This window comes from Melospiza melodia, chromosome 1 (assembly GCF_035770615.1).
Source record: "Melospiza melodia melodia isolate bMelMel2 chromosome 1, bMelMel2.pri, whole genome shotgun sequence".
NCBI lineage: Eukaryota > Metazoa > Chordata > Aves > Passeriformes > Passerellidae > Melospiza > Melospiza melodia.
In genome coordinates, this window is record NC_086194.1 from 5,256,834 (window position 1) to 5,272,805 (window position 15,972).

The 15,972-nt window shown below is 48.5% G+C and overlaps 1 protein-coding gene across 1 annotated transcript; it reads right to left on the minus strand.

Annotated features, from left to right (window-relative positions):
• Window positions 1-6,886: 6,886 nt before the first annotated feature.
• LOC134429042 (solute carrier family 22 member 13-like) lies at window positions 6,887-15,403 on the minus strand. The gene is made up of 10 exons (XM_063176142.1): window positions 13,974-15,403; window positions 12,310-12,413; window positions 11,718-11,872; window positions 11,424-11,592; window positions 10,395-10,515; window positions 9,551-9,645; window positions 8,829-9,043; window positions 7,975-8,083; window positions 7,038-7,248; window positions 6,887-6,913 (listed from the first exon to the last, which is right to left on the minus strand). Exons 1-10 carry the CDS (start codon window positions 14,343-14,345, stop codon window positions 6,887-6,889), a joined length of 1,578 nt encoding a protein of 525 aa, XP_063032212.1. The 5' UTR covers window positions 14,346-15,403.
• Window positions 15,404-15,972: the final 569 nt, after the last annotated feature.

Sequence of the window (15,972 nt, forward strand, 5' to 3'; positions counted from 1 at the left end):
CTTCTGCTTCCTGCTCATTTGTGCCTCCAGTGGGCTGAAGATCCATTTCGTGGAATCTTGGATGGTTTGGGAGGGAAGGGACCTTAAAGATCATCTCGTTCCATTACCTCCCTGCCACATGCAGGGACACCCTCCACTATCCCAGGTTGCTCCAAGCCACATCCAACTTGGCTTTGGACACTTCCAGGGACAGGGCAATGTCCTGGTTTAGGGCAAATTTGGCGGGAAACTTCCAAAGGGGTCCCTCTAGAAAGCAGATTCAAGTGGCCCCTCCCACAACTGGTTCAGAAAAAGATTTCCTTGGAGAAAAGTGAAAAAAGCTGATTTTATAACAAGCAAACTATTCACAAGCACAAAAATGGAATAATTTTAAACAATAAAACCTCTCACTGTTCTGAAGAGATGGCAAATTTAGAAAGTCCTTGTCGTGGGGCGTAACTTGGCTCATTCAGTCCCTTATCAGTCCCTCCTGTGCTGGAAATGCCACATCCTGGGCTCCAGTGGGCTACAGGTGTGAGCTCCCAGGGCTCTTTTTCAGTCCAGAGAAGGGCTGAACAGCTCCAAGAAAAAGAAAAAACACAGCCTGAGGAACCATTTCTGCCACAGCTAGCTAAAAACTAACTAAAAGCAAAGGAGAGCTGTGGTCATGTTTGCAGGGATCCCAGGATGAGGGAAGAGATGAGAATCCTGACTCCATGTTTCAGAAGGCTGATTTATAATTTTATTATATATATTATATTAAAAGAAAATTATATACTAAAACTATACTAAAAGAATAGAAGAAAGGATTTCATCAGAAGGATAGCAAGGAATGGAAAGGAATGAATAACAAAAGCTCGTGACTCTCAGAGAGTCCGAGCCAGCTGACTGTGATTGGCCATTAATTAGAAACAACCAACATGGACCAATCAAAGATGCTCCTCTTGCATTCCACAGCAGCAGATAATCATTGTTTACATTTTGTTTCTGAGGCCTTTCAGCTTCTCAGGAAAAAAAATCCTAGCAAAAGGATTTTTCATAAAATATGTCCATGACAGAGAGCTCTGCTACTGTCTGTGCTGCAGACAACACAGTCCAGGAGAAGGATGTGGGGGAGCAAGTGCAATTTCTGATAACAAACTGTGCTCTTCTTCTCTCCCTCTTTGCTCTCAGAACCAGTCTAAAGGTGCAGAACTTAATATCCAGCATAAACAGAACAGACAGTAAAGCCACCCTAGGACAGGCAACCACAACTTCTCTGGGCAACCCATGCCAGGGCATCACCACCCTCACAGGCAAGAATTTCTTTCTGTAATCTAATCTGCATCTCCCTCTGTCAGTTTTTAGCCATTCCACCTTGTCCTGTCACTCCATCCCTTGTCCCAAGTCCCTCTCCAGCTCTCCTGGAGCCCCTTTAGGCAATGAAAGGGGCTCTGAGGTCTCTCCCTGGAGCCTTCTCTTCTTCAGGCAGAACAATCCAAACATTCTTCTTAGGAGAGGTTCTTCAATCCCTCTAATCATCTTTGTGGCCTCCTCTGGACTCACTCCAACAGCTCTGTATTGTATTTTATCTGCTCTTCTCTGGATCACTGAATCTTGTGAGTTTGAATACCCCTGCACTTGAAGAGCACCTGAACAGCTTGACTCACATTTTGCCCAGCTCAGCACAAGTGGGACGATGTCCAATGTTTTTGCAGTGCCTCAATGTCACTCCTAGCCAGCCCACACATGGCCTTGCACTGAAATGAGCAGAGGTGACAGCACAAAGTGGAGCCAGGGGTGCTGGAACAGCATGTGGGAATGCAAACATAAACCTGTGGGAATGCAAATACACTTCTGCATGCACACAGTGGGGAGTTCTGGGCTCTCATGATTGTGAGGCCATGGGCAAAGGGTAAAATGGGACCTAAGGAAAAACTAAGAATGATTCCATATTGAAGGGAGGGAGCCAAAAAGTTGACAAGGTGATGAGGACAAAAGGGGATAGAGACGTTTAGCTGGGAAGAGGAGGTTTTCTCATTTTAGAGACAAATTTAGGAGAAAATGCTCTGGAATGAGTGTTTCTGCTAAAGAAAAAAATGCTTCAGTAATCCCTTTTGCTGTCAATGAGAAAATGGATACCAGTGGGTGAAAGTGAAAAAAACCAGCTGTTCATTGACAAAGTGCCCACGTGGCAAAGGAAAAAAATTGAACAAATGCTAGATATTTAACCATCAGAACCTTACCCCCAACACACACAAGCACCCACCCCACAGCAGAACAAAAAACCCCAAAATTCTGGGGAAAGAAACAAATAGACCAGCTGTGTGGCAGGGGGAACAAAATGGCACCAGCTTTTTTGTCTCAGGGAAAGAAAAAAAGCTCCTGCAGCAGCTTGGGCAAAGCAGATAGGAACCTGTGGAACCTCTGGTGTTGGTCTCTTCCTCACAGCAAATGAAGCTGGTGTATTTTGGTGTCTTTTCTCTTGTTGGTTCAGCTTTTCCTGAGGTGTCAGGCCAGGCAGAGCAGCTCCTGCCGGATTGGCTCCTGGTGATTGTCTGTTCTTGAACCAAAACCAAGGTGAACAATTAAAAAAAAAAACTCAAAAGCTGCTGAAGGATTGCTGCTGCAGTCTCTTCAGGCCAGGAAAAGGGAAAAAAACCACCACTTTCTTGCTTAAGTTAACAAAAAAGCCAAGCTAGCCAAGCAACAGTCCTGGGGTGATTTTATGATGATGCTCTATTTCCTGTCTGTTTTATGCCCAGAAATGGCATAAAGCATTGCAGCTTTAGGATGGATCTGGGGGGAGGATCAGGAGCCTGGGAGCCCCGGTGAGGGCTTTGTTTAAAGACTGTCTTGGTTTGAACAGACAGGTGTCTGCTGAGGAAGGCAGGAGCCTGCCCTGAAATGGAAAATGTAAACCCTCTCCCTCTGAATTATTATAATTTTGAAATTAAGGGGCTCTCAGGCCCTTTAAGAGATATGGGAGTAGGAACAACAGTTCTTTATTAGGAAAATTAAAATAAAAATGCAGTGATACAGAACAACCCTGCCAGAGTCAGAGCAGTCCCTGCCCCCTGTGTGTCAGGGGGTGTCCCAGCCCCATCCCAGGGGGGCTCAGCCCTCCTGCAGTGCCAGCTGTGGCTCTGCTGCAGCAGGGATCCTGCACAAGGGGGGAGTTTTCCTCTGCAGCTCCAGGGCTGCTGCAGATGGGCCTGGGCTCCCTCTGGCCATGCAGGGCAGCAGAAAGCTGCTCCTCTGGCAGTGCAGGGGGCAAAGGCTGCTGTGCTGTGCCAGGCTCAGATTGGATCCAGGCAGGAATGCTTGGCTCCTCCCCTGGGCGGAGCATCTCCCCATGGGATGCTGGGATTGGATCAGCCCTGCAGGGACACTCAGTGGCCATGGACAGCAGAGATCTCCTGCAGGGAGGGTTGGCTGGGGGAGAGAGAAAGAAAAAACTGCCCATGAACAGCAGAGAACTGCCCCACCTGGTACTAAGAGATGGCAATAGAATACACATGCCAGCCACATCTTGTATTGCAATTTAAGGCTCACTCCCAGACCTGCTCAGTGCCCCTCTGTGGACATTGGCAGCTACTTTATTGCTTAGCTAACTTTTTTTTTCTTTTGGTAGCTTAAGCAAGAATTTTCTTTTTTTATTTCCCCACTCTTTTCCCTGATCTGCAGCAGCGATTCTCCGTTTTTTATTCTTGAACTCTTTTGGCTTGGTTTTTGGTCTGAAATCAGACAATCAGTGAGATGGACCAGGACCTGCAGGGGACCGACAGGAGCTACTCTGACCCCGAGACCTCAGAAAAAAAAAGCAAGAAAAACAAGACAAAGGACACCAAAATCCACCAGTTTCTCCTGCTGTGAGGAGGAGACCAATGCCAGAGGTTCAGCAGGTTCCCATCTGGCTGCTACGTGAACTCATTTTTTTTCCCTTCCCTGAGACAAAGGGGCCACTGCCATTTTTGCCCTCCCAGCCTGTTTATTTCTTCCCTGGGCATTTTGAGGTTTTTTGTTGTGTGCGGGGGTAAGGTTATGAAGATAAATATCTAGCCTTTATTCAATCTTTTTCTGTGCCTTGCAGGCACCTTGCTTTGTTGATAAAGAGGGTTTTTTTTTTCACTTTCACCCACTGGTATCCATTTCTCTCATTGGTAAAAGGAATTACTGAAGCCCTTGTCTGGAGGAAACATTAATTCCAAGGTGTTTTCTCCTAAATTTATCTCTAAACCAAGACAGCAGCAAAGTGACATCCAGTCTGCACTGCACCCAGCATGCCCTTGAGTGAGTCTTTGAACAATGCCCATGCAGGAGCCCCCAGGGCACACACTCATCCCCCAGACCAACCTTAAAGTACAGCAGCCATTTCTGGACATAAAGGAGATGATCAAGAGTGGAGTATCATCATAAAATCACCCCCAGACAGACAAGCAGGACCAAACCAGCTCCTGTTGTCAGAGGAGCCCCATGGGGACCACTGAGATAATCAACACATTTTCAGTGTCAATGACACCAACAAATTGTGCTGAAATCCTGGCTGTGGGGTAGAGGTGTCAGCATCCTGGACCTTCCCCTTTACTCAGAGGACATCACCCTCTCCTTTCACCTGACCCCATGCTGGGAAGCCCCAGGTCCATGACAAAGCAAACCTTGCAAAAAGGGACCCAGCAGGGAATGGCTGAGCAGGTGAGGAGGTGAGCATTGAAGCTGCTCTCCTGACTGAGCAAGAAGCCATAGAATCATTGGTTCATTTAGGGTGGAAAAGACCTCTAAGACCACCAGCTCCAGCCATTGCCCCAGATCCACCATGAAAGCACATCCCTAAATGATGCAGCTGTGTGTCTTTACATACCCCCAAGGTGGTGACACCACCAGAGGCCTGGAAAGCCTGTTCCAGTCTTGGACAACCCTGTGGAGAAGAAATTTTCCCTATTATCATATTTAAACCTCCCATGGTGCAACTTGGGACCATTTCCACTTGTCCTGTTATTTGTTACTTGGGAGAAGAGACTGACCCCCACCTGGCTGCATCCTCCTGCCAGGGATTTGAAAAGAGTGAGAAGATCCTCCCTGAGCCTTCTTTTCTCCAGGCTGAGCTCCCCCAACTCCCTCAGCTGCTCCTGGTGCTCCAGCCCCTTCCCCACTTCCTTTCCCTCCAGTGCCAAAGCCCAGATCTTGCAAAACACCTGATCCCATCTCCAGATCAAGTTCCACATGGCCAAGTTCATCATGGCCAAGTTCCACATAATTGGGGTGATTTTGTGCACCAAAGCCAAAGCACAAAATGAATATCAGCTCCAGGCACATCTGGCCTGGACTTGGGACACCCCAGCCCTCAAAACACCATTTACTAGAGCACAAAGGGGCTGGAAACCAAAGGGTGCAGCAAATCTGAGTGAGCAGCCTTCTCCTTTGAGAGTAGTGATGTGCTTGAGGAGATGGATTCATCAGAGGGCACTGAAATACGTCCTCTGCTGGCAAACAAATTAGCAGAGAACAGGAGCCCACCCTTCTCTTCCTTTTGCATGACACTAGATGACACTAAAATGTCATGACTGAGCTGGCAGCAGCCAACTAAAGGTCGCTGTAAAAGGCTCACCGTGACTGAGGAAAACTGCCCAAATGCACACACAGTTTGGCATCAAATTGCAGCATTCCCATGCAATCCAGAAAGCTTCTACAGCTGCTAGTAGAGAAAATAAATGCAGATTGATCATTGGAAGACTTTTAAAAAAGAAAAAAGTCCTTATCAAACTCAGCTACTCTGCTTTAACACTCTGTTTTTGCATTGTTTATGTCTGATTGAAACAAAGCTCGTTTCCATCTGCATGTTAAATTACAGACTTACAACTTCTGTGTAGAAAACACTCCAGAGCCAAGAGCAGTTACAAAGGCCAACTGTGAAACAGTAGGAAAAAAAAGTCAACACTATTTATTATTCACATATTGCATTACAAGTGTCTCTTATCAAACTCAGAGCATAATTTATATTATTCATGTAGAAACTCAACTTCAACACCACATGGAAAGAAAAGCTAAAGAAGAAAAGCTGTGTGTGACAGGGGTGCAGTGACATCCTGATCAAACGTCGAGGCTTGGGCTGAGGTGCAGCCCGACGACCCAAGGGATTGAGAGCAGGAGGGACAAACCCAGCGCCCGCTTTTGCCCAGTACAGCCACTCTACTGGTGATTCTTTATTGCATTTGGGTAAAACCTTACAAAAGCTATGTAAAATCATAGCTCAGGCCTACTGCTTCTGATGGGTACAGCTAACAGCTGGTCTGACAGGTGAGATTCAGCCTGGCAGCCTTTACCTGTGAGAACCATCTGACACCTGTGAAAATAAGAAGTCTGAACTTGTGAGAATCCGTGAAGAAAAAAAGAAACATCTGTAAAGAAGAAAGCCTTTATCATGCATGGACATGAGCAACTACAAACCAATGCACTGAGTTGCAATAAGTTACTAACCAATTAGAATTAAACACAATGCTTTTAGAAAATCATATGAATGAGCTGTGAAGAATAAGGTTTGGATATGGTGGATGAAGAAACATGTGTCTTTACTGCAACAGTGATTTTTATTGCTGTAAAACACGACAGGAATGGTTCCACGGGTACCAGCTTGCAAAGGACTGGGGAACACATTGGGAAGCCAGCCAGGCATGACCAAACTGGGTTTCAGGGACACTTGGAAGTGCATCTGTTCCAAAGGCAGAGTGACATAGATCTCCTCTCCCTGTGACCATGGATATTGTGTTCACCATGTGAAAGACCAGTTTCCAGGCAGCAATGCCTCCCTGGTCTGCTTCAAGAATGATGGACTCAGACTAGACTGTTAGTGGTGCCTGTCCCATCATCGCTTGCTCTCTGGGCATTTGCAGACATCCTTCTCCAAGTCTCTGTCATCATCTCTGGTGTCTCAGAGAGACACTTCGGTTTTCTGCTCCTGAAGACAAGAAGGAAAGAGGACAAGATGAGACTGTATTCATCCCTGATTCTGATAATTTATTTGCCTTAAATTTGCAGTTTTGGATATTTTTTTACTTAAATTCAGAGATCCCTGTACCCACCTCATCTGGATGTTCTTTGTTCCCTGTGTCATCTGCCAGGTCAATGCCACGGGTCTCGGGCAGCAGGATGCAGAACAGGGCCACCAGCACAGGGATGCTCCCAAAGATGGCTTTGGGGATGGCCCGGTGGTACCGGGCCAGGGGAATGATCAGCGGGGCCAGGATCCCGGCCACCCTCGCCATGGTCGAGCACAGCCCCACGCCCGTCTGCCTGCAGGAGAGAGGGGCACAGGGAGGGCAGGGATGTTGGGGAAGATGAAACAGGAAAGCTTTATAAATATGATTGCCTGGCAAAAGATTTTGAGAATATAGAAACTATAAGCGAGACTGAAATGAAAGCAAGCTTTGAGATACCTCAGTTACTGAACAACTGGAAAACAATGGTGTGGCCAGCTGAAGGTAATCCCCTTTTGATGAAACAACACCCTCTGCTTGCAGACAGGGCCAAGGGTCAGAGCAGACCCTGCCAGCTTGGCAGAAGGGGCCCAAAGAGGAGTTTTTAGGGTTTAAAATGTAACATAGTATGGTAATATAATGATTCTTATAGGCTGTATGTAAATGCTATAGGATTTGTATCTTGTACTAGATTGGTTAGTGAGAATTAGAATATTCAACACAGAAGATTTATTGCATTGTAATGGGAACCTCTCTCTCTCACCCTCTTACTGTCTTACCCTCTCATCCTCTCTACCCCTCTCATCTCTCAGTCCTGCTCCAAGCTGTGCCTGGCAGCTCCCAGCAGGGCCCTGCACCCAGGCCCTTTGCAATAAACCCACAAGTTCCACGACCTGGCTTCAGAGATCTCTCATCTCCGTCCATCCCGACCATCCTAGCCCCCGATGCTCGTACAAGGGGTCAACACTCCTGCACTGAATGTGGCCCCATGGCCACCTCCAGCCATGGCAGAAGGAAGCTCTGATGTGGGGGGACATCTCACCTGAGGATGGTGGGGAAGAGCTCAGCGGCGTAGACGTAGGAGGTGGAAAAAGCAGCCGTGGCTGTGAACTTGCCGATGACAGCCAGGACAGTGATTACCACGGGCTGTTCTGAGGGGAAGAGGACAAACAACCCCTGTAATCTCCAGGGGAATGGTTCACTTGGGACCAGAACTCTCTGCAGTGGGATTTCTTGGGACAGCCCTTTCTAATAGACTTGCTAAGCAAACCTACTACCTAAGCCATTGGAAATGATCCCCAGCGTACCCATACCTCGAAAATACTCTCTGGCAAAGAGAACTCAGATTTCTCCTGAGGCCTTGGGCATTTTCTAGATGTGCAATTGAAGTGAGCTGCTGAGCCAGCTCACTTCAGTGCTTGGTTGGAAATGTCATGTCCCTGACCTGGAAAGCATTGGGAAGCCCCACTGTTATCTGCAGTCTCACTCGCAGCCCTGGCAAAGCAGCAGGGTGGGGTATGGACTGGGGCACAAAGAGATGCAAACTGATGAAGGGGAGTGGGAATTTGCTTTTTCTCTTCATCTAAGAAAGGGAGACATGGTGGCTTTCAAAGAACTTCTTCTGCTATAGCTTTCTGCCAGGGGGTGGTGTCCAGTGGGTGGGTGGTGGGCAATGGACACTGCCTGCCAAGAGCTAGGAGCTGTGGAGAACCAGCACAGCCCCGAGTGAGAAGGAATCCAAGGTGAGGGAAGGCAGAATGCTGGGGATGAAGCAGCCTGGGCTGTGACAGTGGGGGCAGCTGAGGGGGGGTCTGCCAGGGTGGGAGGATGGCTCAGAGCAAGGGTAGGGATGTTCAGGGCACTGCCCAGCTCTGCTCACAGGCTGGGAAGGTTCACCTTCAGGGATGCCAGTGAGGATGAGGCATATTGTGCCAGCCAGCAGCAGGAGAAGGCCCTGCACTTTCTTCCTCCCAAACCATTCCAGCAGGAAAATGCAGGAAATTCGAGCTGGAAGTTCCACTGCCCCAAAGGCCAGCTGTGTCAGGTAGATGTCCAGGCCAAAATCTGTCACGCTGAGGCTCAGCCCATAGTAGACAATGCTGTCTGCAAACCTGAAATTCAAGTAAAACAGGATAAAACATGTCATCAGATGGTTTTCTGGGGGTTTATCACCAAATATTAGGAAGGTTAAAACACATGCAAATTACTTAAATTCCCAGCAATCTCTGTTTTGGTTCTAGTCAGCACCTTTGACAGTTGTATAGGTCACAGTAGCAGGAAATAAAGCAGAACGAATCTCCATATGGTCAGCAAAATCTAGACTGACCTCAAAGCTCCTAGATAGGTGCAAAAGTCCTCCAGGGCCCAGGGATTGCCAAAGCTGGAATTACTCAAGCCTTTCTAACAAAACCCACAGTATCATGGATAATCATCTTTTTCCCATGCCCAGACATGGTAAATTGGTATTTACCATGTATTTGGAGTATAGAATGACAGCAGATCAAGACATTCACAGGTGTATTACCAGAAAAATCACTTTAATTTACTGTTCTTGTCAATCATCAACTTCTTTTCTTTCACCTAGTAGTTTTAACAGAGGGGACCAGGGAATGTCTTACCAGACAGACGCCATGATTAAAGTCACCTTCAGCAGGTTCTTTGTCCTGAAGAGATCCAGGAAACTTCCAGACTTGACCTCTTTCTCAGGCTTCAACTTCAAAACACAGAAAGACAAAGAGTCAGAGCAGGAAAAGGAAACCCTTGCCCAGCTCCTTTTCCACCTGCAGACCATAGAAAGCCTCAGTGGGACAGGTCTGTAACCCCAGTGCTGTGGCAGGGAGGGCAGCCCCACTGCCCTCTGTGTGCCCAGCACAGGGCATGGTGACTGAGAGGTTCCTCAGGATGAACATCTCCCCAGTGTGGGGACTTTGGGGTGGGCAAGGAGGGAACTCCCCTTCAGGCATTTCTGCGTGCAAACCCAGAGACTAAAGAGAGACTCTGTGCTCATCAGTGACACTCCTGGAATGCTCACAGGAGAAAAGCCAGGGAAGCATTTCAGTCCTTCCCACATGCCCAGGGGGAGCCCAGAAAGCTCCAGGCTGGGCCTCAGCAGAGGCTGGGCCTCTTGCCTGACCTGGTCCCTGTGGAACTCAGCTGGAGCTGGAGTCCCCCAGAGCCCATGGCCAGAGCAGCCCCAGTGGGAATGCAGAGAGGTTTCTGGGATGAGCTGAGCCCCAGGGGCTGCTGCCAGGCCCAGGGCAGTGTCTGAGGCCAGGGCCCCCCAGTACCTGCTCCAGGGGCTGCTGCCAGGCCCAGGGCAGTGTCTGAGGCCAGGAACCCCCAGTACCTGCTCCAGGAGCTGCTGCCAGGCCCAGGGCAGTGTCTAAGGCCGGGCCCCCCAGTACCTGCTCCAGGGGCTGCTGCCAGGCCCAGGGCAGTGTCTGAGGCCGGGCCCCCCAGTACCTGCTCCAGGAGCTCTGGTGGGAGGCTGCGCTTGTTGGTGGCCGCCGCTTTCTGCAGCACCTTCTTGGCTTCCTCGATTCTGCCCTTGGTCACCAGCCAGCGAGCTGACTCTGGGAGCACCCTGCCACGAGAGGAGGCCAGCACATGCTGCTGTGTCCTGCTGAGATCCCCCACAGCCCCTTTCTCTGGGACCATGTCCAGCAAGCCTTGGAATCACCACAGGATCAGATCCCAGAACCACAGAACCTTCAGCCTTGAGAGAGACCCACAAGGATCATCAAGCCCAACTCTAAAGTGAAAGGTCCATGGGATCAATGGGTCTAAACACCCTAAATTTAGGCTCCAAAGGCCAGATGTGGGGACCTGAAGCAGAGCAGCTGCTGCTCTCAGCAATGCAGTGTCCAGGGAGATGTGCTGAGCTCTGCAGCAGCTCCTCCAGCACCTGCACTCCGATGGGAAAGACCCAGCTTGGTTCTGAGCTTCTGCCTCCTCCTCTCTCACAACGTCACATCAGGGCTATGTAGCTGGATCTCAAGACATCCCTCTGGCTATCCTGGATTGCTAGGACCCCTGCCAGGGGGCTCAGAAACTCTGGCACAGAGCCCAAGACTCCTGTGGGTTTGATTATGACCCATGGAGCAAGTTGCTAACCTTATATGAAGATCAGCAAGCCACAAAAGTATAAGTAGAATAACAATTAGTTTGTTGCAGGGCGAAAAAATAGATTTTTGGGGTTTTAAGGATGGGGGTTCAGGGAGCAAGATGGAGGGAAGTGGGCATGTGCAGCCTTTCTCCTTCTTAGCCTCCATCTTCTGCTGTGATGTTGGCACTTATTAGATTGGGTTAGAGTAGAAGCTCACTGTCTAATATAGGTGGTAGGTATTGGACAATAATTGTAAATATTTTACATGTAGTTTTTAGTATAAAAAAATAACACTGTCCTGCAGGCAGGCAGAGTGCCTCTGTCTGTCCTGCTGAGCAGATATCATCAGGCCAGGAGAAAGAATTTAATAGATGAGATACAATTACCAAATATAGAAGAAAAGGGCAAACATAGGAGCAGATCCTGCAATCTCCAGCAGCCTCCAGTGGCGAATTCCATAACTCAAACCAGCCACTGACATCTGCCCAATGGCAAAAGCCGTGTGAGTGATGAGCAGCGCCTTTGTCCGGTGGGAGACACCAACCCATTCTGTAGCTAAGAGGAAAAACAAACGTTCAGGCTTTGTTTTGGGCTCTCTTTTGTTATTGCACCTTGTGATACAAGATCTTGTATCTTGTGAGGCCAAATCTGCTGCCTCAGGGCAAGGGCGTCCCACTCACCCAGGGACACGACTACAATCATAATTCCTGACACGGCAGCTCCCACGACACACCTGAAGGCCATGAACATATAGAAATGGGGCACAAAGGCAGTTGCCAGGCCAAAGACGGCCTGCAGGAGGATGCAGATGAGAAAGACTGGCCGTCTGCCTATCCTGTGGAAGAAGAGGGAAGACCCAGTCAGAACCTGGAGAGACCCCAAGGGGAGAGGGAAGAGCCCAGGAGGGATGCAAAGTGATTTGAGAACCAGAGGAGATTTGACATCCATGTGAACATAGCTCCTCTTTACACCACAAGAAACAATGTGCAGAAAAATCAGTGTCTCCAGTGTTGACCCATCATGGTTCTGGCAAAGCCTGAGACACCATCAGGGGCTAAACTTGTGATTGCTGAAGAAGCCCCCACAAGGCTGTATCTGCCTCTCTTTTCAACCCTCAGACATTTCCAGAGCTCTCAGGGGGGCCCAAATGCCCAATCTCAGGCAAGGGGATTGCAGCCTGTGAAGGTTCAGTGCGTGGACAGTCTGACCCCTGGATCTGGGCTGTCCCTGGGTGCTGGGCAGTGTCTGTGGGAAGGAACTGTGTTTCCTCACCTGTCACTCAGCATCCCAAAGACCATGGCTCCAATGAGAAGGCCAGCCATGTAGATGGACTGGGAGACATCATTCAGGACCGCCCTGTCACACACCAGGTCAAACTGGAGGAAGGAAAACACAGAAGCTGTTGCTTTGGACAGACTCCAGCTGCTCTCTGGGCTTGGGCAGCCTTTCTGGGTGGAAAGAGGAGAGCAGTGTTTTTTACTGATAAAGGAGGAATGGGAAGGGATGCAGCTGCTGACACCTGCAGAGAAGCCTTGTCTGGAATGGACTTGGTGCTCCAGGGACACCAAGGAGCCTTTGCAAATGCCAGAGGCTGGACTTTGTCCTGTGTCCCAGCTCCATGGAAGGTACTTGTGAGAAAGTGCTGGAGCTGGCAGGTAGGAAAGGAGGGAGGAGGGATGAAGGAAAGTGAGAAAGAAGCAAAGGTCCACAGAGAGAACAAACTTGATGTTCTTGGAGGTCTTTTCCAACCTAATTGATTCCACGATTCTGTGGAATCATTTAGGTTGGAAAAGACCTCCAAGAGCATCAAGTACAGTGTTTGACAGACCACGACCATGTAAACTAGAAGGTGGGAGAAAGGCAGAATGGAGAAGTTGAGGATGCTGATAAACAAGGCTTTTGCTCCACTGCAATGCCCTGGCTTGTCTTGTTGCCTTACTGAGGGTTCCTGGAGGCCGAAGAAATATCAATGACAAGCACTTGGAAGGTAAATGTCTTTTACAGAGATGCTGTGAGTAGAAGCAGGCAGAAGAACAGGGGGTAGTGTGGCCGGGATGCCCAGAAGGTCACTCCAGGCAGCTACATCATGAAGTCAAGGGTCTGGAGAGTGGAAAGGGGACAGATGGTGGGCAGAACATGTGCTGGACTCACGCCCCCATAGTCCCTGCCTGTGCCCTCCCCAGGCATCCTCACCATGGCCTTGCTGCAACAAGCTCCCAGGGATCCCAGCTGCCATCTGTGTGATGGAGGCAAAGCCGTGCAGTAAATCTCAGCCTGACTGCACCACAGCTGGCACTGGCTGACCAAAGCATGGGCCAGGGCATTCCACCCCCTCCCAGAAGGCAATGAGGCTTGTGGTCATGGTTAATGTTGGCCTACTGCACTAGTCTTGATTTGTACCCAGGTGAAACGTCAAAAACAGTGCCAAACATCAAACTGAAAATGGATCCCCGGAATCTGCAGATCAAGACATTTACAGTGGAGAAATTACTAGAGCCACTGATATAACACCATTCAGGTATTTTAGAGCTGCAGAAAGTAAGCTGGATAACCATAGAGGGAAGGGCATAAGGCTGAAGAACTTTTGACTAAAGAAACCTGAATAACCACAGAGGGAAGGGCATAAGGCTAAAGAACATTTGACTAAAGAAAGCTGGATAACCATACAGGGAAGGGAAAAAGGTTGAAGAGCTTTTGACTAAAGAAAGCTGGATAACCATAGAGGGAAGTGCATAATGCTGAAGAACTTTTGACTAAAGAAAACTGGAGAACCATAGAGGGAAGAGAAAAATGCTGAAGAACTTTTGACTAAAGACATTATTCTGAAAGTCTCACCCACAGCTCTTCTGCACCACAGCTGGCACTGGCTGGCCAAAGCACAGCCCAGGATATTCCCATCCCTTCCACACCCAGCAGATGCAGCAGCAGGTACAGACCTCGGTCAGCAGGGACGGTGGCTGCTCGGAGGGGTACACCCAGCCACTGCTGCACTTCTCAGTGTGGTTCAGCCCATAGGCCAGGATGGAATCCAGGTCCCAGTCCACCGGGGAGAACATGGAGCACTGCTCAAAGTGCCCGTCGGGGCCCCGGGGCAGGGTGAGGTTCAGCTGCTCTTCCTCTGTCAGGTTGGGGCCCACGGCGAGGATCCAGCTGGTGTCACAGTGGTGAGGCACTTCCACCACCATGAACACTTGGCCAACCATTTGGAAAGGGTTGAGAAGGAGTGGGAGGGAGAGGAGCAGGATCAGCAGTTTCTGATAGAGCCCAAACTCCCCCAGAGCCTTTAAAAGGTCCCCAAACTCAGCCATGGCAGCACCTCTGTGGCCAGGCTGTGCCGGTGCCTATGGCTTAAATAGGCAAATATTAATGTTTAAACTGTGTGAGCACTAAAGCCCTAATCCAGTGTGATAAAATGAGCACCTGCACTGGCACACCAGTCCATTCTGATGATACAGTGCAGTGCTGCAGGCTGCACTTTGTCACCAGCCATTCCCTCCCTGCTCTAGAGAGTAGATCAAAGGTGCCAGAGCACTGTCACTCGTGGGGATGAATAGGGACATCTTGTCCTTCTCCAGCCTGACAAGTGCCACAAGGCCTCCTGAAGGCAGCTGTGCTGCAGCTCAAGGTTTGTGTCTGAGGCATGAAGGTGGCATTCTACAGATGAGGGTTAATTTTCCTGGGGGTGGGGATGCGGACAGAGTAAATTTGCTGCACCTGTTAATGTTTTAATGACTACAGAGCGCATCCTGGAGACAGAGATATGTGAGAGAATATGGAAGAGAAGCAGAAGAGCACTTCTCCTCTGGAGCAGGAAATGTGTCTAGTAGTCCAATAGACTTGCTCTGGACAGCTGTGTCCCAAGCTCTCTGTTTTCATTTGTAGAAACCCTGGTTAGTCATAAAACTAGATCTAAACTACTCCTGGGTCACACAACCTGGATTGGTGTTTCAGGAGTGGGAATAGCTCTGTTGTGCTTATGAGAGTCAGTAAAGGAGAAGAATATTTTATTTGAAAGCATCATCCCTAAGCTGGAGTGAGAGAGTGAGATCCCAATGGTTAGTGCTGTTCAGAATAAAAGAAGAGAGGAGTAAATGTTACTTAGAGTTGTGTAAAATCACACCAGTGCTGTGCATTTATCATCTGCACACACCACACAGCCAAACATCACTCAGCTCTGCATGCACATCCTTGGATGAGTGGACTTGGTGTTATTCAGAGACATTTCCTGAGCAGGAGGCTGAGCTACACAACTTCCAGAGATTCCTTTAACCCTGAATGCATCTCTGGCCTTTTGGTGGGATGACTTGTCCAAGGAGATCTGCTCTGGCAGAGACATTTGTCCTTGTCCTGCCTTCTCTGCATCAATCTCAAGTCTTCAGGCTCACCCTGCTGTGTGCGGCTCATGGTGTCCCCTCCCATTCCTCCTTTTGGCACTGGTGGGGCAGGGAGATTATTAGGCCATTAAAAAATTTTATTACATTTTATTTTATTTCATTTTATTTTATTTTATTTTATTTTATTTTATTTTATTTTATTTTATTTTATTTTATTTATTTAATTTCATTTTATTTCATTTCATATAATTTCATTTCATTTAGTTAATTTCATTTCATTTTGTTCTGTTTCAAAAATTAATCATTTTAACACCTTTATCTTTTTTTTACAGACATCTGATTAAAACATGTGAACTGATATGCTTTATGGCCCTTTTCAGTGTGCACGTGTTCATTCTGTGGCCCTCTGGGGTTTCTCCTGAGCTTGTTTATCATGAGTATAATTGTTAACTCCTATAGCATTTATGTTATGTAATATTTATGCAAAGGGCACTCAGGGAGGAGCAGAGTGCAGGGGCACAGGGAGAGCAGATTTAGCAATGTCCCCACACCCCAAGACTTCAGGACACCAGTGTTCATTTCCCTCCTCTGCCCTTCCCAC